Genomic DNA, 27,992 nt, shown 5'->3' on the forward strand with positions numbered 1-27,992 from the left:
ATGTATCCCACTTTGTTTCAGTCAATTTAACCGCTCACCGTCTCCTTGTTGGTCAACGAAGAGTGACCAATCCATGGATAGGGACATTAAGTTTGGAAGAGATGCCTCCATTCTAGATGTCAGGTGTGTATCAGTGTCTGAAAATGTCAGGCCATATTTTCCTAATTATATGAACCGTGTGTACATACAGAGAGCTCCAACAGTGGGACAGTGACACATGTTTGGTTGTTTTGGCTCTGTACTTCGGCAGTTTGGATTTTAAATCATTACTATGATGTTAAAGTGCAGAATGTCAGATTTAATTTGAGGGTATTTTCATCCATATCGGGTGAACCTTTTAGAAATGACAGCACGTTTTGTACATAGTCCCCCCCCCCCCGAAAGTATTGTGATTTTTAAAGTAGTAAAAAGGTACATATTTGGGTCCATATTCATAGTACACGATGACTACATCAAGCTTGTGACTCTACAAATTGGGTTAGATGCATTTGCTGTTTTTGGTTGTGTTTCAGATCATTTTGTGCCCAATAGAAATTAATTGTAAATAATGTATTGTGTCATTTTGGAGTCACTTTTATTGTGAAAAATGATGACTGAGAAAAGTTATAGAATCACAAATATCTTAACCGCCATCGATAAAAGACAGTACTGTGCAGCCGTCTTCATCGACCTGGCCAAGGCTTTCGACTCTGTCAATCACCGTATTCTTATTGGCAGACTCAACAGCCTTGGTTTCTCTAATGACTTCCTCGCCTGGTTCACTAACTACTTCTCAGATAGAGTTCAGTGTGTCAAATCGGAGGGCCTGTTGTCCGGACCTCTGGCAGTCTCTATGGGGGTGCCACAGGGTTCAACATTCTGTATACATCTGGCCCTTCTTTGGACACTGTGTTAACAAATCTCCAAACGAGCTTCAACGCCATACAACACTCCTTCTGTGGCCTCCAACTGCTCTTAAATGCTAGTAAAACTAAATGCATGCTCTTCAACCGATCGCTGCCCACACCCGCCCGCCCGACTAGCATCACTACTCTGGACGGTTCAGACTTAGAATTTGTGGACAACTACAAATACCTAGGTGTCTGGCTAGACTGTAAACTCTCCTTCCAGACTCACATTAAGCATCTCCAATCCAAAGTTATGCTAACCTCCCCTGTTATTGTAATGGTGAGAGGTTAGCATGTCTTGGGGGTATGATATAAAATGCTAACCTCCCCTGTTATTGTAATGGTGAGAGGTTAGCATGTCTTGGGGGTATGATATAAAATGCTATCCTCCCCTGTTATTGTAATGGTGAGAGGTTAGCATGTCTTGGGGGTAAGATATAAAATGCTATCCTCCCCTGTTATTGTAATGGTGAGAGGTTAGCATGTCTTGGGGGTATGATATAAAATGCTAACCTCCCCTGTTATTGTAATGGTGAGAGGTTAGCATGTCTTGGGGGTATGATATTTGTGCTTCTGTAACTTTCGCACTCATTATTATTCACAATTTATGCAGGATTATCCGTAGTCATGGTAGCATCTACATGAATTTAGACGTGTTTTAGAAACATATTATCTTCCTATTTATATTAAAAGTGACTCCAAAAGGACACAATACATTATACTGGAGTACAGAGCCAAAACAACCAAGCACGTGTCACTTTCCCAATACTGTTGGAGCGTACTGTGAGTTAGGAAACCTCTTGTCCATTTATCAAGGTACCCTTTAAGACCTAAAACTAAGGTGTATCCAGGTACTTTTTTCAGTCTTGAATGTTAAAGTTGAGGAAGTACGTGTTATATATGCTATTGCTACCAGCTAACATAATCTCTCCCCCTTTGTGCAGTGCACTGACAGCCAGTCTGCTGGCAGAGGACCACTTCAGATGCTCAGTGTGCACAGAGGTTCTCAACGAGCCGGTCTCCATCCCCTGTGGACACAGTTTCTGCAGGCAATGCATTGAGACCTATTGGAACAAACCAGCGAAGAAACAAGTATACGACTGTCCCGGGTGCCAACAGAGATTCAGAACATGTCCCCATCTCTCCAGAAATTCAGCCTTGGATAAGGTGATCCGGAAACTCCGGCAGACAGGATTCAAAGTCCCTGCACTTCCCCCTCACCGCTACGCTGGACCCGGAGATGTGGCCTGTGATCTCTGCGCTGAGAAACAGCTCAAAGCTGTGAAGTTCTGTCTGACCTGCGCTGCCTTTTACTGTGAGAGCCACGTTAGGCAGCACTACACCGTAGCGGCACTGCAGAGACACACGCTGGTGGAGGTGACTGGAAACCTGGATCAGAAACTCTGCATCGAAGAACAACAGATTGCAGTAAAGCTGGAAGCTAAATTAGAACAGATGAATACAGAGTTTGCTGAGGAAAAAACACAAAAAAATCACCTGACGCAGGTACACTTTTGTCAACACTTTACTTTATTAACTAGAGGAAACTAATAACTAATACTAATAGTATTTCCTCTCGGTACTAGGCCGGATTAACTAGATAATCAGTATCCCACTTATACAGGACAGTTGCGATTCTGATTTGATTTTTCTCCCCAGAATGTAAAGAATCCAACCACTGAGTTAATCTGTTATGCAAAGAGGTCATCCAAAGGTAAGATACAATTCTGCTGTTGAATGATAGTACGGTTATTTTGTATTATTTTCTGCAATGGCACTATAGTGTTGTGTTCGTGTTTCTCTCTCCTGTGATTCTCAGATTGGGCAACCGACTGTTTTGTGCTGGCTGCCCTTGGTCGTCCCCTAGACCTTGGGATGATGTACGACTGCTGCAATGATTGTCTTTGCTCAGGTACACTTATTGTGTTTTTGATATATATATATATATATATATATATATATATATATATATATATATATATATATATGAAATAATATCAAATCAAATCCAATGTATTTATAAAGCCCTTCTTACATCAGCTGATATCTCAAAGTGCTGTACAGAAACCCAGCCTAAAACCCCCAAACAGCAAGCAATGCAGGTGTAGAAGCACGGTGGCTAGGGAAAAACTCCCTAGAAAGGCCAGAACCTAGGAAGAAACCTAGAGAGGAACCAGGCTATGTGGGGTGGCCAGTCTTCTTCTGTTTATGTATGTTTATGTTTATGTTTAGTAATAAAGCAAAGGTTGGCAAGCAAGGTCTTTACAGACAGCTGGATTTGCTGATTTTCTCTGCAACTTTTCTCTGACCTTGATTTAGTTGTGTGGTTGTGGGGTTTTATTTTGAAGGGAAATAATTAGAATTATTTGAGAACATTGACCCAGATAAAAAAAAAATGGAATTCTGTCAATTCTGCTGTGAAATGAATATCCTTTTTATCTCCTAAGATGTCGGTCTATGGGATGAGAGCACAATAGCCAACATGCGTCAGTCTCTGCCTCGGCCTCGCACAGAGGTGACGTGTATTGAAGGAGACTCCCTACAGGACAGATTCGGGGCTCTGGATGTTTCCACTTCTCTAAGGGCCAGTGTCTTGTCTGGGCTGGTGGAGGTTGGTGGTGCTGCTGAATACCTGAACCATCCTGTTCAATCCAAAAACAAGGACCGGGTCACTCTACAGTACAGAACCACTACCAGGCTGGACATGCTCAGTCGCAGGGTATTTGAAGAAACTGTCAAAAGGGATTCAAAGGCAACGCACGTGGTGATGGCTGTTCTCTATGGAGCTCAAGCATTTTTTATCTTTGACAAACGCGTCGGTGGAGAGAAAAGGGCTGGTGGAGGAGAAGCCGATATGCACAGTGTTATCAAGAAGATGGCGCCCTCCTTCAGTGCAGATCATATGTTATCCAGCTTGAGTGACAATGAGAAAATAAACAGTTTGTTGTATCAGTGTACACTCCACAGTGATGTAGACCATATCACTGGCTCCATGACTTATGGCCAAGCAGTACAAGCTCTTGAAACTCTCCCGAAGCACCTTGGACAACAGGGAGAGAAAGCAGTGCCTCTGTACGCGTGGCTCTATCCTCTGAGGAATCTGGACACTTCAATTCAGATCACTCAAGGCTTTCTCTCCGAGGCCGAGGACGTGGTGGAGCATCTGAGGCAGGTCACCGTGAGATGCCAGGACACGATGACATTATTACATGTCAACGATGACGTGATGAAATGGTTCCCCAGTGTGAGGGAAAAATTTGCAGAATTTTCTGAGCTGCTGCAGACGTACCAGTCTGAGTTTAAGAGAGGGCTGGCTATGGCAGTAAAGACTGTGAGAGAGAGTGAAGAGATGGATGAAAAGAGCCTGAGAGACATTCTCCAGAACCATGACCAATCACCATTCTGTTCTCAGCACACACATCAGTGGCTTAACAACAAAGAGGAGGAAATAAAGGCTCTGCTTATCTGCAAAGAAAAAAACATCCCCATTGTAAAGAAGGTCCAGGAGAAAGCAAACCACATCCCCATGGGGTGGGAGGTCCAGCAGAAGGCGAACAACATCCCCATGGGGAGGGAGGTCCAGGAGAAAGCAAACCACATCCCCACGGGGAGGGAGGTCCAGCAGAAAGCAAACAACATCCCCATGGGGAGGGAGGTCCAGCAGAAAGCAAACAACATCCCCACGGGGAGGGAGGTCCAGCAGAAAGCAAACAACATCCCCACGGGGAGGGAGGTCCAGGAGAAAGCAAACCACATCCCCACATGGAGGGAGATCCAGCAGAAAGCCAACAACATCCCCATGGGGAGGGAGGTCCAGGAGAAAGCAAACCACATCCCCACGGGGAGGGAGGTCCAGCAGAAAGCAAACCACATCCCCACGGGGAGGGAGGTCCAGGAGAAAGCAAACAACATCCCCACGGGGAGGGAGGTCCAGCAGAAAGCAAACCACATCCCCACGGGGAGGGAGGTCCAGCAGAAAGCAAACAACATCCCCATGGGGAGGGAGGTGCCGACCCCAAACAGGACGCTGTGCTTCACGCTCACCTCACTGGGGGGTGAAGATCCATACCTTTCCACCATGAAGCAATACATACATTCTGCACTTGAGACCACCACAAACCAATCAGGGATCACCAGGCAGCAGCAGACACAGCATGCCTTCAAGCCTCCAGATTTAACTGAAAAAATACAGTCTGACCTCCACTTGTTCACCACATCCAATGAAGACAGAAGAGATGGAGAGAAATTCAATTTTCTTGTTGCAGTTATACCAGATGTCACCTTTCCTGGATCCCGCATTGGTCTGTATCAAAATGGTCGTCTTATCGGCCGCAATTTCAAGCTTGGATCAAAGCCAAATCCAGCCGAAGTAACAGAGATAAAACAGACCAGCTTCAGTCTGAAATTTCCTCAGTCAAAGGTCATGAGTCCTGTGAAGTACAGAATAGAGTATACCGCAGAAAGTGATGTTCAATGGACTGTTGGATACTTACCACCTGGTCCTGGATCTGTGGGTCCTGACCAGTGTAACACTTGTAAGTTGCCCGGTTTGAAACCTGACACTAAATACCAGGTTAGATACAGTGCTGTGGACAGCTCTAGTATGAGTGACTTCAGCACGGTCACCATGGTAAAGACAAACCCAAGGTCCACACCTGGACAGCCCTGTGTGAAACTGGTGGACGGAGAAGACGTCAGAGTCACATGGCGGATGGCGGAAGAGGAAGATGGCGGTCCCGTGCTACGTTATGCCGTGGAGTTCAAAGAGGCAGGGCTTGAAGGCTGGTCCCGTGTGTCAACAACGGGGCCTGAACGTACATGCACTTTATCTCAGACCTCCAGTACTTGCTACCGAGTCAGAGTCTCTGCAGTCTATGGAGAGGGGGACACAAGTAAACCCAGCACAGAAACAGACATCCCTGTAAAAGGTGAGTAATCACTATGGATTTTATAACTTAATATTTGTCATTAATTCATAAGACGTGATTATTCTCGAAAATCCATTACTATAATCAATAGCATTACCCATCTGGCAAACATTCTCCATGCATTAAATTGAAGCAATTTAAGTCCATACAATATTGATTTCTCTTTTTCAGTCTGGTCCATAGACCTCTCACAAAGGAAAGCCTCCTTCCTCCTAGAAGTGCTGAAACTCCAACCAGAGAAGAAACCAGTAGAGCTGAAGGGTTGGTCAGATGACGAGAGTGAAGTGAGGAGTTTCCTTCAGTGTCTGCCCTACATCTCACAGCTGAGGTGAGTGTTTTCCCTGCAACTAGAAGAGCATCATTGTTTTACTAGTGAGCGACTCTTCCTTTTGTGTCCCTGCCGTATAAAATCTCCCTCTAAGAGCTAGTCATTGGCTGAACCGTTTCTGACTCAGAATTACTCACATATGACGTTTATTTGAGAAGCTCTGGGAAGGTATTTGTTGACAAACAAAAGGGTTTGCACTCAAAAAGATGTCGCATAAAAATTCATTATTTTGTGTTTTTAAATACATTTTCAATGCATCAGGGATTGTACACAGACGTTGTGGCTTTATACAGCCTTCTTCAGGGTGTAGGTATAATTCTATTTTAATTTAATTTAAAACAGCATTTGTGAAGAACAGCACAAAAAACAGCAGGTGATTCTAATCAGGGTTGTCAGTCATCTGTCAATCAGGGATGTGGCTTTTCCCGATCTACCGGTGTACAAATTAGTTACAAAGAAATACAGAATTATAGAATATGGGAGCAGGCACGAAGGCCAATTCACAAATCAATCGTCCCAGGTGCCCGCTCACCTAAATACATCACATCAATTCATGAGACGGCCCACCACAAAGAACATCAGGCATATCTATCCATAAATATACGAGGCCAACTCATAAACGATATTAAACATCTGATATGCCCAGTGTTCTTGTATAACAGTCTAAATGTTACTCATAGGAAGGAGGTGAAATCGAGTTATTTCTTTAAACCGTGTGGAAATACAGAATTCTATTTATATCCACATGGCTGCTCTTTGGAAATGATGGCCATAGTCATAAATCCACTATTGGAAGTCAAGATATCACCTCACCAAATTGCGAGACCCTTTATAGAACAAAATAATTGTATTCAAGAATTTTTATTTTATTTATTATTTATTTATTTCACCTTTATTTAACCAGGTAGGCTAGTTGAGAACAAGTTCTCATTTACAATTGCGACCCGGCCAAGATAAAGCAAAGCAGTTCGACACATACAACAACACAGAGTTACACATGGAGTAAAACAAACATACAGTCAATAATACCGTAGAAAAATAAGTCTATATACAATATGAGCAAATGAGGTGAGATAAGGGAGATAAAGGCAAAAAAAGAGACTTAAAGACTTTAATTTAAAGACCCTTGCGCCCTTCGGTCTCAACGTAGACTTTGATCTGAAGCCATTCTTGTGATTATTGTGACTTTGCCATTGTAATTGTTTGTGAACTTGTGTAGTCTAATGAATCTATGATCGTATGCTATCCATTTGTTGTTTGTATGCTGTTCTTTGTATGACATTTTAATATTAGATAATTAACCAATGATATTAGGCCACTCTTGGCTATGATTACAGACACCTGTGTCTTTTGACACTATATAAATGAGTCATCCCGCAGTGTTTGTGATTATACCCAGACAGCTTGGCTTTCGAAACGTTGGTAATTACATTTTTGCATCTGAGCTCTTAGTGTGCGGCTCTCTTTATTTTCAAGTTTTCTACTCCGCTAGCCAGCACTTCGCCTAAATAGGTGTTCTACTCCGCTAGCCAGCACCTCGTCTAAACAGGTGTTCTACTCCGCTAGCCAGCACCTCTCCTAAATAGGTGTTCTACTCCGCTAGCCAGCACCTCGCCTAAATAGGTGTTCTACTCCGCTAGCCAGCACCTCGCCTAAATAGGTGTTCTACTCCGCTAGCCAGCACCTCTCCTAAATAGGTGTTCTACTCCGCTAGCCAGCACCTCGCCTAAACAGGTGTTCTACTCCGCTAGCCAGCACCTCGCCTAAACAGGTGTTCTACTCCGCTAGCCAGCACCTCGCCTTAATAGGTGTTCTACTCCGCTAGCCAGCACCTCGTCTTAATAGGTGTTCTACTCCGCTAGCCAGCACCTCGTCTTAATAGGTGTTCTACTCCGCTAGCCAGCACCTCGTCTTAATAGGTGTTCTACTCCGCTAGCCAGCACCTCGTCTTAATAGGTGTTCTACTCCGCTAGCCAGCACCTCGCCTTAATAGGTGTTCTACTCCGCTAGCCAGCACCTCGTCTAAATAGGTGTTCTACTCCGCTAGCCAGCACCTCGTCTTAATAGGTGTTCTACTCCGCTAGCCAGCACCTCGTCTTAATAGGTGTTCTACTCCGCTAGCCAGCACCTCGTCTTAATAGGTGTTCTACTCCGCTAGCCAGCACCTCATCTTAATAGGTGTTCTACTCCGCTAGTCAGCACCTCGTCTAAATAGGTGTTCTACTCCGCTAGCCAGCACCTCGTCTTAATAGGTGTTCTACTCCGCTAGCCAGCACCTCGTCTAAATAGGTGTTCTACTCCGCTAGCCAGCACCTCGTCTAAATAGGTGTTCTACTCCGCTAGCCAGCACCTCGTCTTAATAGGTGTTCTACTCCGCTAGCCAGCACCTCGTCTTAATAGGTGTTCTACTCCGCTAGCCAGCACCTGGTCTTAATAGGTGTTCTACTCCGCTAGCCAGCACCTGGTCTTAATAGGTGTTCTACTCCGCTAGCTAGCACCTCGTCTTAATAGGTGTTCTACTCCGCTAGCCAGCACCTCGTCTAAATAGGTGTTCTACTCCGCTAGCCAGCACCTCGTCTTAATAGGTGTTCTACTCCGCTAGCCAGCACCTCGTCTTAATAGGTGTTCTACTCCGCTAGCCAGCACCTCGTCTAAATAGGTGTTCTACTCCGCTAGCCAGCACCTCGTCTTAATAGGTGTTCTACTCCGCTAGCCAGCACCTCGTCTAAATAGGTGTTCTACTCCGCTAGCCAGCACCTCGTCTAAATAGGTGTTCTACTCCGCTAGTCAGCACCTCGTCTAAATAGGTGTTCTACTCCGCTAGCCAGCACCTCGTCTAAATAGGTGTTCTACTCCGCTAGTCAGCACCTCGTCTTAATAGGTGTTCTACTCCGCTAGCCAGCACCTCGTCTTAATAGGTGTTCTACTCCGCTAGTCAGCACCTCGTCTTAATAGGTGTTCTCCTCCGCTAGCCAGCACCTCTCCTAAACAGGTGTTCTACTCCGCTAGCCAGCACCTCGTCTTAATAGGTGTTCTACTCCGCTAGACAGCACCTCGTCTTAATATGTGTTCTACTCCGCTAGCCAGCACCTCGTCTTAATAGGTGTTCTACTCCGCTAGCCAGCACCTCGTCTTAATAGGTGTTCTACTCCGCTAGTCAGCACCTCGTCTTAATAGGTGTTCTACTCCGCTAGCCAGCACCTCGCCTTAATAGGTGTTCTACTCCGCTAGCCAGCACCTCGTCTTAACAGGTGTTCTACTCTGCTAGCCAGCACCTCGTCTTAACAGGTGTTCTACTCCGCTAGCCAGCACCTCGTCTAAATAGGTGTTCTACTCCGCTAGCCAGCACCTCGTCTAAATAGGTGTTCTACTCCGCTAGTCAGCACCTCGTCTAAATAGGTGTTCTACTCCGCTAGTCAGCACCTCGTCTTAATAGGTGTTCTACTCCGCTAGCCAGCACCTCGTCTTAATAGGTGTTCTACTCCGCTAGCCAGCACCTCGTCTTAATAGGTGTTCTACTCCGCTAGCCAGCACCTCGTCTTAATAGGTGTTCTACTCCGCTAGCCAGCACCTCGTCTAAATAGGTGTTCTACTCCGCTAGCCAGCACCTCGTCTAAATAGGTGTTCTACTCCGCTAGCCAGCACCTCGCCTAAATAGGTGTTCTACTCCGCTAGCCAGCACCTCGTCTTAATAGGTGTTCTACTCCGCTAGCCAGCACCTCGTCTAAATAGGTGTTCTACTCCGCTAGCCAGCACCTCGTCTTAATAGGTGTTCTACTCCGCTAGCCAGCACCTCGTCTAAATAGGTGTTCTACTCCGCTAGCCAGCACCTCGTCTTAATAGGTGTTCTACTCCGCTAGCCAGCACCTCGTCTTAATAGGTGTTCTACTCCGCTAGCCAGCACCTCGTCTAAATAGGTGTTCTACTCCGCTAGCCAGCACCTCGCCTAAATAGGTGTTCTACTCCGCTAGCCAGCACCTTGCCTTAATAGGTGTTCTACTCCGCTAGCCAGCACCTCGTCTTAATAGGTGTTCTACTCCGCTAGCCAGCACCTCGTCTTAATAGGTGTTCTACTCCGCTAGCCAGCACCTCGTCTTAATAGGTGTTCTACTCCGCTAGCCAGCACCTCGTCTTAATAGGTGTGCGTTTCTCTTTCTTCTAAAAGGCAAAAAAAAAAGGCCATGGTGGCAAAGTAAATACAATGTAGCAAGTAAAACACTGGAATGGTAGATTTGCAGTGGAAGAATGTGCAAAGTAGAAATAAAAATGGGGTGCAAAGGAGCTAAATAAATACTGTATGGAAAGAGGTAGTTGTTTGGGCTAAATTATAGGTGGGCTATGTACAGTAATCTGTGAGCTGCTCTGACAGACAATTGCGTCGCGTTGGGATCGAAAAAGGTTCATCCACCCGGTGGAGGTGACCATGTGAGAATGTTGTTCATTGACTACAGCTCAGCGATCAACACATCACTAAGCTAAGGACCCTGGGACTAAACACCTCCCTCTGCAACTGGATCCTGGACGGGCTTCCCCCAGGTAGTAAGGGTACCGGTTACCCCCTGTATATAGCCTTATTGTTATTTTATTTTTTTTGTTTTTAAATAAATATTTTCTTTAAAACGGCATTGCTCGTTACGGGCTTGTAAGTAAGTATTTCATGGTATTCGGCACGTGACAAATACAAGTTTATTTGATTTAAGCATTATGCAACATCTTTTTGAGTGCAAACCCATTACTCCCTGTGGCAGACCAGGGGGTTTTGGTCGACGTTGACACAGATCAGACACGGACAGAGTAGGATTAGTTTGGTTTCAAGGGTGTTTTATTTAAATAATAAATCAAAAAACAAAAGGATAGGTTTCCCACATAAGACCCTCTCCGGGACACCGTCTTCTGGGCTCCGGGTCTTGCTGTATCCTGTCGGGCACAAAAAACTGAACTCATACCTCTGCAAGCGTCCCCAACTATACTGGAGTCCTTTCCTCCCCCCAGTCTCTCCCCGGTGTGCTGCCCTTCTGGCAGCTTTATGGGCCTCGCACGGCTGGTGAGCAATCAGCCCTTGATTACTCACGAACTCCCAATCAGCCCCAATGAGTTCTGGCCGGAGAGCCCGTCGATACCTGGCACGTCCAGCAGATGGAGCCAGCAGATGGAGCCATTGCCTCGTGATGTATGTCTGTCACCAGGCCTTGACGAGTCTCCCCCTGGTGGCTGAGTAGTATACATCTGAAATGCCTTACCCGAACGAAATGCCTCAGAATCCTATAATTTCTATTTGTTCCCGGATGTAAGAATGTATTAATGAGTTAGGGATTTATTTAGTGATATAAAAATGTTTATTAGTGTTTTAAATGGCCTAATAAACATTTGCCAATAAATCACAGTTCTAACATCCTAGTTTTGATTTACATTTAGTTGACAACTCAACCAACTAAATGTCATTGGATTTGGGTTAAAAGTTGAGTGATTTTAAAATAATAATAATAAAAATTATATACCTTACGTAGATGACTTTCTGCAAATCGAATCAGTTTCCCGTGTTGATTTAATCACATAGATTTTTGTTGGTTAAAATGACGTGGGAACAAAATGGATTGAATCTGTTTTTGAACAGTGGGTAATGATATTAAAATGTGTTTCTTTGCTTAAAATGAGGTTTGTGAACAACAACAACAACGCAGGCGTTATCCAGTTTGTGCTCAATCTGAGTGTCGCAGCAGCAGACCACGATGCAAGGACAGGATGGAATTGGTCGGAGTTCCTATCCCTGGTATGGAGCTACAGCTCCTTCCCATTCAATGAAGATGTTCATCCTTCAGATCAATGTCACTTCCTTCTGGATCTTTACTCGTGTGCAACGGCATCTGGGATTAGAAAGGGCAGGAGTCTCGTTCCATTACTTCGGCCAGTTTACCAGTCAGCTCCAGCAGTCTGGTACGTGAATCTGGCTAGAAGAAAGGCCTCCGTCTTCCTCGAAGTTCTGAAACTCCAACCAGTGAAAAGGCCAATGCAGGTGAAATGTTGGTCAGATAAAGAAAGTGAAGTGAGGAGTTTCCTTCAGTGTCTGGCCTACGTCTCACAGCTGAGGTGAGTTATCCACCTCAGACAAACACTGGTATCTACAAATAAACATCGATAAGAACAATCAGTGAAATTACCATGAAACGATACACTGTTAAATGAAAGTAGTGCCCCAGGGAATATCTGTAGCAGTACACATCATCAAGACAGACGAGAGTGATCATTTCAATTCGCCTGAAGTACAAAAATGTATATTGTGTGCAACAAAACTTAACATCTTTGCTTCCAGCTTTCAACATGTGTTAATATTGTGTATTTTATTTTGTGTTTTTCAGTTTTAACGACAACGATCTCGTGTACTTCCTACGGAAAAATAGAGAGCAGGCCGAGCAGTTTGCCGCTCTCTTCCAAGCTCATGGTTTTACCCTGTCATTGGGAGGAGAGTTACCCAGGCAAACCTGCACTTCTGTGGGGAGAATCTTGGCCCTCTGTACCTCAGGAGTGAAACTCGGTCTCACACCCAGCAAGATTTCTCTCAGAGGAGCTTCGATTCTCTTCAGACATCCGTTGATGCTACACAACCTCATGTATGCAAATGTATCAATACTCCAACAAACACAAATCTATACATTTAATTGATTTTCCCTCACGTTTTCATTGCTAATCACAGTTTTTTGTTATTATTCCAATTTTCAGACTAAATGAGACCATGACAGTGAAACTGACCAGACTGCTTGCGACTGGTAGAGTCAGTGCTCCAATGGGGGTTGAGGAGATTTCACTGGTTATTGAGAACTCACAACTATCGGAGGACATACTTTCTAGGGTCCTGAGTAGTGTGGCGTCCCTGCTGAGAGTCTGGACTGTGCAGCGTCTGGACCTGACGAAGTGTACTATCCACGGTCACTCTCTCATCCTGTTGCTGGGTCACCGGGGACCTCTGAAACTCAAGTGAGTCTGCAGAAGACCGTTATTGCTGTAGTCTGGTGAAAGGTTTATGTTTTACGATTTATATGTGTGCGTGCTCTTATGTATGTGGGGCGGCAGGTAGCCTAGTGGTTTAGAGCGTTGGGCCTGTAACCGAAAGGTTGCTAGATTGAATCCCCGAGCTGACGAGGTAAAAGTCTGTCGTTCTGCCCCCTGAACAAGGAAGTTAACCCACTGTTCCTAGGCCGTCATTGTAAATAAGAATTTGTTCTTAACTGACTTGCCTAGTTGATAAGAGAATTTCCAATCCCAATGATAATAACAATCAATCAATAGCTCTGACCAATCCCAGAGGTTTGTAAGACCATGGGTATAATAATAAACAACCAATAGCTCTGACCAATCCCAGAGGTTTGTAAGACCATGGGTATAATAATAAACAACCAATAGCTCTGACCAATCCCCGAGGTTTGTAAGACCATGGGTATAATAATAAACAACCAATAGCTCTGACCAATCCCAGAGGTTTGTAAGACCATGGGTATAATAATAAACAACCAATAGCTCTGACCAATCCCCGAGGTTTGTAAGACCATGGGTATAATAATAAACAACCAATAGCTCTGACCAATCCCCGAGGTTTGTAAGACCATGGGTATAATAATAATCAATCAATAGCTCTGACCAATCCCAGAGGTTTGTAAGACCATGGGTATAATAATAAACAACCAATAGCTCTGACCAATCCCCGAGGTTTGTAAGACCATGGGTATTATAATAATAATCAATCAATAGCTCTGACCAATCCCTGAGGTTTGTAAGACCATGGGTATAATAATAAACAACCAATAGCTCTGACCAATCCCCGAGGTTTGTAAGACCATGGGTATAATAATAAACAACCAATAGCTCTGACCAATCCCCGAGGTTTGTAAGACCATGGGTATAATAATAATTAGTCAAAGACTCAGCTCATATAAACGGTACAGTACAGTTTACTCAGAACGTTCTGAAGTCAAGAATACAAATCAATTCATTTTATACTGACTTCTCACGCCCACACATACACACAGCCATACGCACACACACACACAATCAGACGCACATATGCACACAAACAGACGCGCACACATGTCCTGCTACGCACACACTGTCTGTCTCACTACCCAGCCGACAGAGATAGTGACCATGTCCTGCTACACACACACACTGTCTGTCTCACTACCCAGCCGACAGAGATAGTGACCATGTCCTGCTACACACACACACTGTCTGTCTCACTTCCCAGCCGACAGAGATAGTGACCATGTCCTGCTACGCACACACTGTCTGTCTCACTACCCAGTCGACAGAGATAGTGACCTTGTCCTGCTACACACACTGTCTCACTTCCCAGTCGACAGAGATAGTGACCATGTCCTGCTACACACACTGTCTCACTTCCCAGCCGACAGAGATAGTGACCTTGTCCTGTCCTGCTACACTGTCTGTCTCACTTCCCAGCCAACAGAGATAGTGACCTTGTCCTGCTACACTGTCTGTCTCACTACCCAGCCGACAGAGATAGTGACCATGTCCTGCTACACACACACACTGTCTGTCTCACTTCCCAGCCGACAGAGATAGTGACCATGTCCTGCTACGCACACACTGTCTGTCTCACTACCCAGCCGACAGAGATAGTGACCATGTCCTGCTACACACACACACATGTCTGTCTCACTTCCCAGTCGACAGAGATAGTGACCATGTCCTGCTACACACACTGTCTGTCTCACTACCCAGCCGACAGAGATAGTGACCTTGTCCTGCTACACACACTGTCTGTCTCACTACCCAGCCGACAGAGATAGTGACCTTGTCCTGCTACACTGTCTGTCTCACTTCCCAGCCGACAGAGATAGTGACCTTGTCCTGCTACACTGTCTGTCTCACTACCCAGCCGACAGAGATAGTGACCGTGTCCTGCTACACTGTCTGTCTCACTACCCAGCCGACAGAGATAGTGACCTTGTCCTGCTACACTGTCTGTCTCACTACCCAGCCGACAGAGATAGTGACCTTGTCCTGCTACACTGTCTGTCTCACTACCCAGCCGACAGAGATAGTGTAGCAGGACAAGGTCACTGTCTGTCTCACTACCCAGCCGACAGAGATAGTGACCTTGTCCTGCTACACTGTCTGTCTCACTACCCAGCCGACAGAGATAGTGACCTTGTCCTGCTACACTGTCTGTCTCACTTCCCAGCCGACAGAGATAGTGACCTTGTCCTGCTACACACACTGTCTCACTTCCCAGCCGACAGAGATAGTGACCTTGTCCTGTCCTGCTACACTGTCTGTCTCACTACCCAGCCGACAGAGATAGTGTAGCAGGACAAGGTCACTGTCTGTCTCACTACCCAGCCGACAGAGATAGTGACCTTGTCCTGCTACACTGTCTGTCTCACTTCCCAGCCGACAGAGATAGTGACCTTGTCCTGCTACACTGTCTGTCACACTTCCCAGCCGACAGAGATAGTGACCTTGTCCTGCTACACACACTGTTTGTCTCACTTCCCAGCCGACAGAGATAGTGACCTTGTCCTGCTACACTGTCTGTCTCACTACCCAGCCGACAGAGATAGTGACCTTGTCCTGCTACACACACTGTCTCACTTCCCAGCCGACAGAGATAGTGACCTTGTCCTGTCCTGCTACACTGTCTGTCACACTTCCCAGCCGACAGAGATAGTGACCTTGTCCTGCTACACACACTGTTTGTCTCACTTCCCAGCCGACAGAGATAGTGACCGTGTCCTGCTACACTGTCTGTCTCACTACCCAGCCGACAGAGATAGTGACCTTGTCCTGCTACACTGTCTGTCTCACTTCCCAGTCGACAGAGATAGTGACCTTGTCCTGCTACACTGTCTGTCTCACTACCCAGCCGACAGAGATAGTGACCTTGTCCTGCTACACTGTCTGTCTCACTACCCAGCCGATAGAGATAGTGACCTTGTCCTGCTACACTGTCTGTCTCACTACCCAGCCGACAGAGATAGTGACCTTGTCCTGCTACACTGTCTGTCTCACTACCCAGCCGACAGAGATAGTGACTTTGTCCTGCTACACTGTCTGTCTCACTACCCAGCCGATAGAGATAGTGACCTTGTCCTGCTACACTGTCTGTCTCACTACCCAGCCGACAGAGATAGTGACCTTGTCCTGCTACACTGTCTGTCTCACTACCCAGCCGACAGAGATAGTGACCTTGTCCTGCTACACTGTCTGTCTCACTACCCAGCCGACAGAGATAGTGACCTTGTCCTGCTACACTGTCTGTCTCACTTCCCAGCCGACAGAGATAGTGACCTTGTCCTGCTACACTGTCTGTCTCACTACCCAGCCGACAGAGATAGTGACCTTGTCCTGCTACACTGTCTGTCTCACTACCCAGCCGACAGAGATAGTGACCTTGTCCTGCTACACTGTCTGTCTCACTACCCAGCCGACAGAGATAGTGACCTTGTCCTGCTACACTGTCTGTCTCACTACCCAGCCGACAGAGATAGTGACCTTGTCCTGCTACACTGTCTGTCTCACTACCCAGCCGACAGAGATAGTGACCTTGTCCTGCTACACTGTCTGTCTCACTACCCAGCCGACAGAGATAGTGACCTTGTCCTGCTACACACACTGTCTCACTTCCCAGCCGACAGAGATAGTGACCTTGTCCTGTCCTGCTACACTGTCTGTCTCACTACCCAGCCGACAGAGATAGTGACCTTGTCCTGCTACACACACTGTCTCACTACCCAGCCGACAGAGATAGTGACCTTGTCCTGCTACACTGTCTGTCTCACTACCCAGCCGACAGAGATAGTGACCGTGTCCTGCTACACTGTCTGTCTCACTACCCAGCCGACAGAGATAGTGACCTTGTCCTGCTACACTGTCTGTCTCACTACCCAGCCGACAGAGATAGTGACCTTGTCCTGCTACACTGTCTGTCTCACTACCCAGCCGACAGAGATAGTGACCTTGTCCTGCTACACTGTCTGTCTCACTACCCAGCCGACAGAGATAGTGTAGCAGGACAAGGTCACTGTCTGTCTCACTACCCAGCCGACAGAGATAGTGACCTTGTCCTGCTACACTGTCTGTCTCACTACCCAGCCGACAGAGATAGTGACCTTGTCCTGCTACACTGTCTGTCTCACTTCCCAGCCGACAGAGATAGTGACCTTGTCCTGCTACACACACTGTCTCACTTCCCAGCCGACAGAGATAGTGACCTTGTCCTGTCCTGCTACACTGTCTGTCTCACTACCCAGCCGACAGAGATAGTGTAGCAGGACAAGGTCACTGTCTGTCTCACTACCCAGCCGACAGAGATAGTGACCTTGTCCTGCTACACTGTCTGTCTCACTTCCCAGCCGACAGAGATAGTGACCTTGTCCTGCTACACTGTCTGTCACACTTCCCAGCCGACAGAGATAGTGACCTTGTCCTGCTACACACACTGTTTGTCTCACTTCCCAGCCGACAGAGATAGTGACCTTGTCCTGCTACACTGTCTGTCTCACTACCCAGCCGACAGAGATAGTGACCTTGTCCTGCTACACACACTGTCTCACTTCCCAGCCGACAGAGATAGTGACCTTGTCCTGTCCTGCTACACTGTCTGTCACACTTCCCAGCCGACAGAGATAGTGACCTTGTCCTGCTACACACACTGTTTGTCTCACTTCCCAGCCGACAGAGATAGTGACCGTGTCCTGCTACACTGTCTGTCTCACTACCCAGCCGACAGAGATAGTGACCTTGTCCTGCTACACTGTCTGTCTCACTTCCCAGTCGACAGAGATAGTGACCTTGTCCTGCTACACTGTCTGTCTCACTACCCAGCCGACAGAGATAGTGACCTTGTCCTGCTACACTGTCTGTCTCACTACCCAGCCGACAGAGATAGTGACCTTGTCCTGCTACACTGTCTGTCTCACTACCCAGCCGATAGAGATAGTGACCTTGTCCTGCTACACTGTCTGTCTCACTACCCAGCCGACAGAGATAGTGACCTTGTCCTGCTACACTGTCTGTCTCACTACCCAGCCGACAGAGATAGTGACCTTGTCCTGCTACACTGTCTGTCTCACTTCCCAGCCAACAGAGATAGTGACCTTGTCCTGCTACACTGTCTGTCTCACTACCCAGCCGACAGAGATAGTGACCTTGTCCTGCTACACTGTCTGTCTCACTTCCCAGCCGACAGAGATAGTGACCTTGTCCTGCTACACTGTCTGTCTCACTACCCAGCCGACAGAGATAGTGACCTTGTCCTGCTACACTGTCTGTCTCACTACCCAGCCGACAGAGATAGTGACCTTGTCCTGCTACACTGTCTGTCTCACTACCCAGCCGACAGAGATAGTGACCTTGTCCTGCTACACTGTCTGTCTCACTACCCAGCCGACAGAGATAGTGACCTTGTCCTGCTACACTGTCTGTCTCACTACCCAGCCGACAGAGATAGTGACCTTGTCCTGCTACACTGTCTGTCTCACTACCCAGCCGACAGAGATAGTGACCTTGTCCTGCTACACACACTGTCTCACTTCCCAGCCGACAGAGATAGTGACCTTGTCCTGTCCTGCTACACTGTCTGTCTCACTACCCAGCCGACAGAGATAGTGACCTTGTCCTGCTACACACACTGTCTCACTACCCAGCCGACAGAGATAGTGACCTTGTCCTGCTACACTGTCTGTCTCACTTCCCAGCCAACAGAGATAGTGACCTTGTCCTGCTACACTGTCTGTCTCACTACCCAGCCGACAGAGATAGTGACCTTGTCCTGCTACACTGTCTGTCTCACTTCCCAGCCGACAGAGATAGTGACCTTGTCCTGCTACACTGTCTGTCTCACTACCCAGCCGACAGAGATAGTGACCTTGTCCTGCTACACTGTCTGTCTCACTACCCAGCCGATAGAGATAGTGACCTTGTCCTGCTACACTGTCTGTCTCACTACCCAGCCGACAGAGATAGTGACCTTGTCCTGCTACACTGTCTGTCTCACTACCCAGCCGACAGAGATAGTGACCTTGTCCTGCTACACTGTCTGTCTCACTTCCCAGCCAACAGAGATAGTGACCTCAAATCAAATCAAATCAAATCAAATTTTATTTGTCACATACACATGGTTAGCAGATGTTAATGCGAGTGTAGCGAAATGCTTGTGCTTCTAGTTCCGACAATGCAGTAATAACAAGTAATCTAACTAACAATTCCAAAACTACTGTCTTGTACACAGTGTAAGGGGATAAAGAATATGTACATAAGGATATATGAATGAGTGATGGTACAGAGCAGCATAGGCAAGATACAGTAGATGGTATCGGGTACAGTATGTACAAATGAGATGAGTATGTAAACAAAGTGGCATAGTATAGTATAAAGTGGCTAGTGATACATGTATTACATAAGGATACCGTCGATGATATAGAGTACAGTATATACGTATGCGTATGAGATGAATAATGTAGGGTAAGTAACATTTATATAAGGTAGCATTGTTTAAAGTGGCTAGTGATATATTTACATCATTTCCCATCAATTCCCATTATTAAAGTGGCTGGAGTTGAGTCAGTGTCAGTGTGTTGGCAGCAGCCACTCAGTGTTAGTGGTGGCTGTTTAACAGTCTGATGGCCTTGAGATAGAAGCTGTTTTTCAGTCTCTCGGTCCCAGCTTTGATGCACCTGTACTGACCTCGCCTTCTGGATGATAGCGGGGTGAACAGGCAGTGGCTCGGGTGGTTGATGTCCTTGATGATCTTTATGGCCTTCCTGTGACATCGGGTGGTGTAGGTGTCCTGGAGGGCAGGTAGTTTGCCCCCGGTGATGCGTTGTGCAGACCTCACTACCCTCTGGAGAGCCTTACGGTTGAGGGCGGTGCAGTTGCCATACCAGGCGGTGATACAGCCCGCCAGGATGCTCTCGATTGTGCATCTGTAGAAGTTTGTGAGTGCTTTTGGTGACAAGCCGAATTTCTTCAGCCTCCTGAGGTTGAAGAGGCGCTGCTGCGCCTTCTTCACGATGCTGTCTGTGTGAGTGGACCAATTCAGTTTGTCTGTGATGTGTATGCCGAGGAACTTAAAACTTGCTACCCTCTCCACTACTGTTCCATCGATGTGGATAGGGGGGTGTTCCCTCTGCTGTTTCCTGAAGTCCACAATCATCTCCTTAGTTTTGTTGACGTTGAGTGTGAGGTTGTTTTCCTGACACCACACTCCGAGGGCCCTCACCTCCTCCCTGTAGGCCGTCTCATCGTTGTTGGTAATCAAGCCTACCACTGTTGTGTCGTCCGCAAACTTGATGATTGAGTTGGAGGCGTGCGTGGCCACGCAGTCGTGGGTGAACAGGGAGTACAGGAGAGGGCTCAGAACGCAACCTTGTGGGGCCCCAGTGTTGAGGATCAGCGGGGAGGAGATGTTGTTGCCTACCCTCACCACCTGGGGGCGGCCCGTCAGGAAGTCCAGTACCCAGTTGCACAGGGCGGGGTCGAGACCCAGGGTCTCGAGCTTGATGACGAGCTTGGAGGGTACTATGGTGTTGAATGCCGAGCTGTAGTCGATGAACAGCATTCTCACATAGGTATTCCTCTTGTCCAGATGGGTTAGGGCAGTGTGCAGTGTGGTTGAGATTGCATCGTCTGTGGACCTATTTGGGCGGTAAGCAAATTGGAGTGGGTCTAGGGTGTCAGGTAGGGTGGAGGTGATATGGTCCTTGACTAGTCTCTCAAAGCACTTCATGATGACGGATGTGAGTGCTACGGGGCGGTAGTCATTTAGCTCAGTTACCTTAGCTTTCTTGGGAACAGGAACAATGGTGGCCCTCTTGAAGCATGTGGGAACAGCAGACTGGTATAGGGATTGATTGAATATGTCCGTAAACACACCGGCCAGCTGGTCTGCGCATGCTCTGAGGGCGCGGCTGGGGATGCCATCTGGGCCTGCAGCCTTGCGAGGGTTAACACGTTTAAATGTCTTACTCACCTCGGCTGCAGTGAAGGAGAGACCGCATGTTTTCGTTGCAGCCCGTGTCAGTGGCACTGTATTGTCCTCAAAGCGGGCAAAAAAGTTATTTAGTCTGCCTGGGAGCAAGACATCCTGGTCCGTGACTGGGCTGGGTTTCTTCCTGTAGTCCGTGATTGACTGTAGACCCTGCCACATGCCTCTTGTGTCTGAGCCGTTGAATTGAGATTCTACTTTGTCTCTGTACTGGCGCTTAGCTTGTTTGATAGCCTTGCGGAGGGAATAGCTGCACTGTTTGTATTCGGTCATGTTACCAGACACCTTGCCCTGATTAAAAGCAGTGGTTCGCGCTTTCAGTTTCACACGAATGCTGCCATCAATCCACGGTTTCTGGTTAGGGAATGTTTTAATCGTTGCTATGGGAACGACATCTTCAACGCACGTTCTAATGAACTCGCACACCGAATCAGCGTATTCGTCAATGTTGTTATCTGACGCAATACGAAACATCTCCCAGTCCACGTGATGGAAGCAGTCTTGGAGTGTGGAGTCAGCTTGGTCGGACCAGCGTTGGACAGACCTCAGCGTGGGAGCCTCTTGTTTTAGTTTCTGTCTGTAGGCAGGGATCAACAAAATGGAGTCGTGGTCAGCTTTTCCGAAAGGGGGGCGGGGCAGGGCCTTATATGCGTCGCGGAAGTTAGAGTAACAATGGTCCAAGGTCTTTCCTCCTACACTGTCTGTCTCACTACCCAGCCGACAGAGATAGTGACCTTGTCCTGCTACACTGTCTGTCTCACTTCCCAGCCGACAGAGATAGTGACCTTGTCCTGCTACACTGTCTGTCTCACTACCCAGCCGACAGAGATAGTGACCTTGTCCTGCTACACTGTCTGTCTCACTACCCAGCCGACAGAGATAGTGACCTTGTCCTGCTACACTGTCTGTCTCACTACCCAGCCGACAGAGATAGTGACCTTGTCCTGCTACACTGTCTGTCTCACTACCCAGCCGACAGAGATAGTGACCTTGTCCTGCTACACTGTCTGTCTCACTACCCAGCCGACAGAGATAGTGACCTTGTCCTGCTACACACACTGTCTCACTTCCCAGCCGACAGAGATAGTGACCTTGTCCTGTCCTGCTACACTGTCTGTCTCACTACCCAGCCGACAGAGATAGTGACCTTGTCCTGCTACACACACTGTCTCACTACCCAGCCGACAGAGATAGTGACCTTGTCCTGCTACACTGTCTGTCTCACTACCCAGCCGACAGAGATAGTGACCTTGTCCTGCTACACTGTCTGTCTCACTTCCCAGCCGACAGAGATAGTGACCTTGTCCTGCTACACTGTCTGTCACACTTCCCAGCCGACAGAGATAGTGACCTTGTCCTGCTACACACACTGTTTGTCTCACTTCCCAGCTGACAGAGATAGTGACCCTGTCCTGCTACACTGTCTGTCTCACTACCCAGCCGACAGAGATAGTGACCTTGTTCTGCTACACTGTCTGTCTCACTACCCAGCCGACAGAGATAGTGACCTTGTCCTGCTACACTGTCTGTCTCACTACCCAGCCGACAGAGATAGTGACCTTGTCCTGCTACACTGTCTGTCTCACTACCCAGCCGACAGAGATAGTGACCTTGTCCTGCTACACTGTCTGTTTCACTACCCAGTCGACAGAGATAGTGACCTTGTCCTGCTACACTGTCTGTCTCACTACCCAGCCGCCAGAGATAGTGACCTTGTCCTGCTACACTGTCTGTTTCACTACCCAGTCGACAGAGATAGTGACCTTGTCCTGTTACACACACTGTCTGTCTCACTACCCAGCCGACAGAGATAGTGACCTTGTCCTGTTACACACACTGTCTGTCTCTCTACCCAGCCGACAGAGATAGTGACCTTGTCCTTGAGACATACTCCCTGTTCTCTCCCAAATCTCTAGTCAGGTCGGCACCGAGCTCAGACAGTCTTGTGTTTATAATACCATAAAGACATATTGTTTTACCCTAATTCTGACTAGGACTACACATTTATTGATTATGATTTTATACATTCTAATCAATTCCATACAATTATATGTTTCAGGGCAGAATATTCTAATCATTCAATTAACAGACAATTTTCACCTATCACTAGTAAAATACAAAAATGTATGTTCTCACCTGACAGACTGTGTCCAGACACTCTTCAGCAGCTGGCTGTAGCTGTGCATGAAGCTCGGGACAAGGATCTGACTCATTCATTCTTAAAGAAAGTTGGTGGAGACCTGACCTCCTGCAGGCTGGACTGGGAAGTGCTTCTTTCTCTGCTGCAGTATTCAAACCAACACATCACTGTGAATCTCAGAGAGAACAGGCTTTCAGAGAGAAACATCACAGATCTTCGTCCCTTTCTGGGCAGGATTATTTTAAAGAGGTATTTCCTGTTTGCCACCTTTTATATCCTAGTTTATCTTAAGAAACTAAATACATTGGTTTTCGTGTTAAGAACCGTCATTTTAAAAGAGCAGTGACTTGTTTCCCATGGTGCAGTGTTGAGAGGAATCTGCTGCTGCTGTTCCTCCACTGCTACTCTGCCTCAAAGATCCAGCCAGGGGCAACAGCCCTGCTTGGGGCTCTGCAGCACAAACTGGACTTCTCCTCCTCTGTGGACCTGTCAACAAAGGACCAGGGGAAACCTCTGTGTCTGAGCTCTGCTGACTGCAAGGTCATCGCCAGAGTCCTGAAGCAGAGCCGTTACGTCACAGAGCTGATCCTACGCGATTGTGAGATTTCAGACAGAGCACTCAGGAAGCTGCTGCTGAAAATCCCACGCAGAGTTAATCTCAGGTTAGAGACACATCTGTTCAATAGATCAGTCCAGGCTAATTTGTTGTTTTTAGAATCCCAGACTTTAGCTTTACAGGCTTGGTTATGAATGACATTTTGCCTTTTCAAAAACGTTGCATCTCTCCATCTAAACTGGCTGACCTTGTCTCTCTCGTTTCTCTCTGACTCAGCCCCAGTAAAGCCATATTGGTTCAACTTGTACAAACTTGTAACAAGAAAAATGCAGTGCATCATGCAGGATCCCTGGTCAGAGCCCTGGGCGGGGAGATGGACCTCAGTGAGACCATGCTGGATCAGAAGGCCTGTAGTTCTCTGGCCCTGGTTCTGGAGTATTCAAAGGGGCTATCAGAACTGGACCTCAGCCGCTGCCAACTCACAGACCACCACCTACAGCCTCTGCTCGCACACCTGCACAAAGTCCAAGTCCTGGAGTGAGTGTTTTTGAAGATCATAATGAAAATCAAACTCAAGAAAATACATATTACTAGTTTTAAATAAAAAAAAGCATATATTTTGGGAACGTCAATAGATTGTGATGTTGGGTATATAAAGGATTACAATGCGAATGTGGTTTTAACATTTTATAAAAACACAACGTTTCACTCACTGCTTGTGCATCTTTTAAGAAAATGTCATTTGCTCCAATCATCAGCATAATGTGGCGCATCCAAAAAGACTCTGTTGCTAATTCGCTATGCACATGCTGCTAGGGCTTAGTAGTTTTCCTTCCCTAATGAAGACATGCTCTGTTGCTAATGCACTATGCACATGCTGCTAGGGCTTAGTAGTTTTCCTTCCCTAATGAAGACATGCTCTGTTGCTAATGCACTATGCACATGCTGCTAGGGCTTAGTAGTTTTCCTTCCCTAATGAAGACATGCTCTGTTGCTAATGCACTATGCACATGCTGCTAGGGCTTAGTAGTTTTCCTTCCCTAATGAAGACATGCTCTGTTGCTAATGCACTATGCACATGCTGCTAGGGCTTAGTAGTTTTCCTTCCCTAATGATGACATGCTCTGTTGCTAATTCACTATGCACATGCTGCTAGGGCTTAGTAGTTCTCCTTCCCTAATGAAGACATGCTCTGTTGCTAATTCACTATGCACATGCTGCTAGGGCTTAGTAGTTTTCCTTCCCTAATGAAGACATGTTCTGTTGCTAATGCACTATGCACATGCTGCTAGGGCTTAGTAGTTTTCCTTCCCTAATGAAGACATGCTCTGTTGCTAATTCACTATGCACATGCTGCTAGGGCTTAGTAGTTTTCCTTCCCTAATGAAGACATGCTCTGTTGCTTACTAGTACTACGCTACTGTATGTAAAGAAATTATTATGCAATATATTCCCTGTGCCTAATGACATTATTCCCCCCCTCTTTCTCTCTTCTTCCTTTCTTTCTCCTTCCTTTCTCCCTCTCTACTCACTCACTCACTCACTCACTCACTCAGTCTAAGTCATAATGCAATTTCCAACTGTTTGAGTAAGAAAATACTGAAAGCTGTCTCCACCAGCAAAGGCCACACAGTTTGGTGAGTTGTGATTGTTTGCTCACTGTATGTCCTCTGTGTAAATCTTTCTCTATTAGAATTCTATTTTTTTTTATTATTAATTCATGATTGGGAAGTGAGAACAATGTGTTTTTAAGGTGATTTAACGTTTAACAGCGTGCTAGGCTACTCTGTTTTTGTAATATGCAGTATTTTGTATTTGTACAGGCTCACAAACAACAGGATGACAGCCAAACCATGTTCCTGTCGGCATCGTTAAGATGACAGAATCTTTCTCCATGTAATCTTGCACACACACGTCTTTGGGGAAAATTGTCATTAATACCAATATTCATAAAATGTTGGAGGGCATTTTCATTATTGAGAGCTATGTAAAGAGACTTTCCCGAAAGATTTGCCTACTTTTTAGTGAGTTGTTCTGAAAGTAGCGCCCAGGAGACAAAATGGGTCCCCAAAAATGTATACTATGTCATATACTATGTTAGAACACCTACTCATTCAAGGTTTTATTTATTTTTACTATTTCCTACATTGTAGAATAATAGTGAAGACATCAAAACTATGAAATGGCACATATGGAATCATGTAGTAACCAAAAAAGTGTTAAACAAATCAAAATATATTTGAGATTCTTCAAATAGTCACAATTTGCCTTGATGACAGCTTCGCACACTCTTGGCATTCTCTCAACCAGCTTCACCTGGAATGCTTTTCCAACAATCTTGAAGTAGTTCCCACATATGCTGAGCACTTGTTGGATGCTTTCCCTTCACTCTGAGGGCCGACTCATCCCAAACCATCTCAGTTGAGGTCGGGTGACTGTGGAGACCAGGTCATCTGATGCAGCACATCTCTCTCCTTCTTGGTAAAATATCCCTTACACAGCCTGGAGGTGTATTGGGTCATTATCCTGTTGAAAAACAAATGATAGTCCCACTAAGCCCAAACCAGATGGGATGGCGTATCGCTGCAGAATGCTGTGGTAGCCATACTGGTAAAGAGTGCCTTCAATTCTAAATAAATCACAGACAGTGTCACCAGCAAAACACCTCTGCACCAACACGCCTCCTCCTCATTGCTTCATGGTGGGAACCACAAATGTGGAGATCATCTGTTCACCTACTCTGCGTCTCACAAAGACACGGCGGTTGGAACCAAAAATCTCACATTTGAACTCCAGACCAAAGGACAGATTTCCACCAGTCTAATGTCCATTGCTCGTGTTTCTTGGCCCAAGCAAGTCTCTTCTTATTATTGGTGTTCTTTAGTATTGGTTTCTTTATAGCAATTTGACCATGAAGGCCTGATTCACACAGTCTCTTCTGAACAGTTGTGGTTGAGATGTGTCTGTTACTTGAACTCTGTGAATCATTTATTTGGGATGCAAATTCTGAGGCTGGTAATTCTAATGAACTTATCTGCAGCAGAGGGAACTCTGGGTCTTCCTTTCCTGTGGCGGTCCTCATGAGAGCCAGTTTCATCATAGCGCTTGATGGTTTTTGCGACTGCACTTGAAGAAACTTTCAAAGTTTTTGACATTTTCCGTATTGACTGACCTTCATGTCTTAAAGTAATGATGGACTGTCATTTGTCTTTGCTTACTTGAGCTGTTCTTGCCATTATATGGACTTGGTCTTTTACCAAATAGGGATATCTTCTGTATACCTGTAACGGCTTTTGGTGGAAGAAGGTGAGGACCAAGGTGCAGCGTGGTACGTGTTCATATTTCCTTTAATTAACTGAACACTAAATACAAAAGAACAAGAGAATAAATGAAAACCGAAACAGTCCCATATGGTGCAAACACTGAAACGGAAAACAACCCATAGTGGGAAAACAGGCTGCCTAAGTATGGTTCTCAATCAGAGACAACGATAGACAGCTGCCTCTGATTGGGAACCATACCAGGCCAAACACCTAGAAATATAACACAGAACAAAACAGAATGCCCACCCCAACTCACGCCCTGACCAAACTAAAACAGAGACATTAAAAGGAACTAAGGTCAAGACGTGACAAAACCACCCCTACCTTGTCACAAGACAACTGATTGGCTCAAACGCACTAAGAAGGAAAGAGATTCCACAAATTCACTTTTTAGAAGGCTCACCTGTTAATTGAAATGCATTCCAGGTGACAACCTCATGAAGCTGGTTGAGAGAATGACAAGAGTATTCAAAGCTGTCATCAAGGCAAAGGGAGGCATATTTCATAGTTTTGATGTCTTCACTATTATTCGATTACCTGTTAGATATTGCTGCACTGTCGGAACTAGAAGCACAAGCATTTCGCTTCACTCGCAATAACATCTGCTAATATTATTTTATTTTATAAAAAAAAAAAACATTTTTATCAGGAAATACAAACTACCGATCAAAAGTTTTAGAATAACTACTCATTCAAGGGTTTTTCTTTATTTTGACTAGAAAGGTTATGTACAAAATCCATCTTTCATCTGAATTGTAGTAATTTGGATATTGGTTCTATTTTAAGTGTTTATACAAACATACTGGTCCAATGAAATCCTTTTGTTGTAAAA

General features: G+C 46.2%; 1 protein-coding gene across 1 annotated transcript; it reads left to right on the forward strand.

Annotated features, from left to right (window-relative positions):
• Positions 1 to 27,992, forward strand: LOC139389558 (uncharacterized). Its single transcript, XM_071136375.1, has 14 exons — positions 1 to 123; positions 1,832 to 2,393; positions 2,547 to 2,601; positions 2,707 to 2,799; positions 3,335 to 5,815; positions 5,987 to 6,143; positions 11,799 to 12,230; positions 12,500 to 12,751; positions 12,861 to 13,115; positions 23,285 to 23,530; positions 23,647 to 23,943; positions 24,114 to 24,374; positions 25,394 to 25,474; positions 25,661 to 27,992. The coding sequence occupies exons 1-14, from the start codon at positions 74 to 76 to the stop codon at positions 25,710 to 25,712; spliced, it is 5,274 nt and encodes a 1,757-aa protein (XP_070992476.1). The 5' UTR covers positions 1 to 73; the 3' UTR covers positions 25,713 to 27,992.

Source organism: Oncorhynchus clarkii, chromosome 30, assembly GCF_045791955.1.
Source record: "Oncorhynchus clarkii lewisi isolate Uvic-CL-2024 chromosome 30, UVic_Ocla_1.0, whole genome shotgun sequence".
Taxonomy (NCBI): Eukaryota; Metazoa; Chordata; class Actinopteri; order Salmoniformes; family Salmonidae; genus Oncorhynchus; species Oncorhynchus clarkii.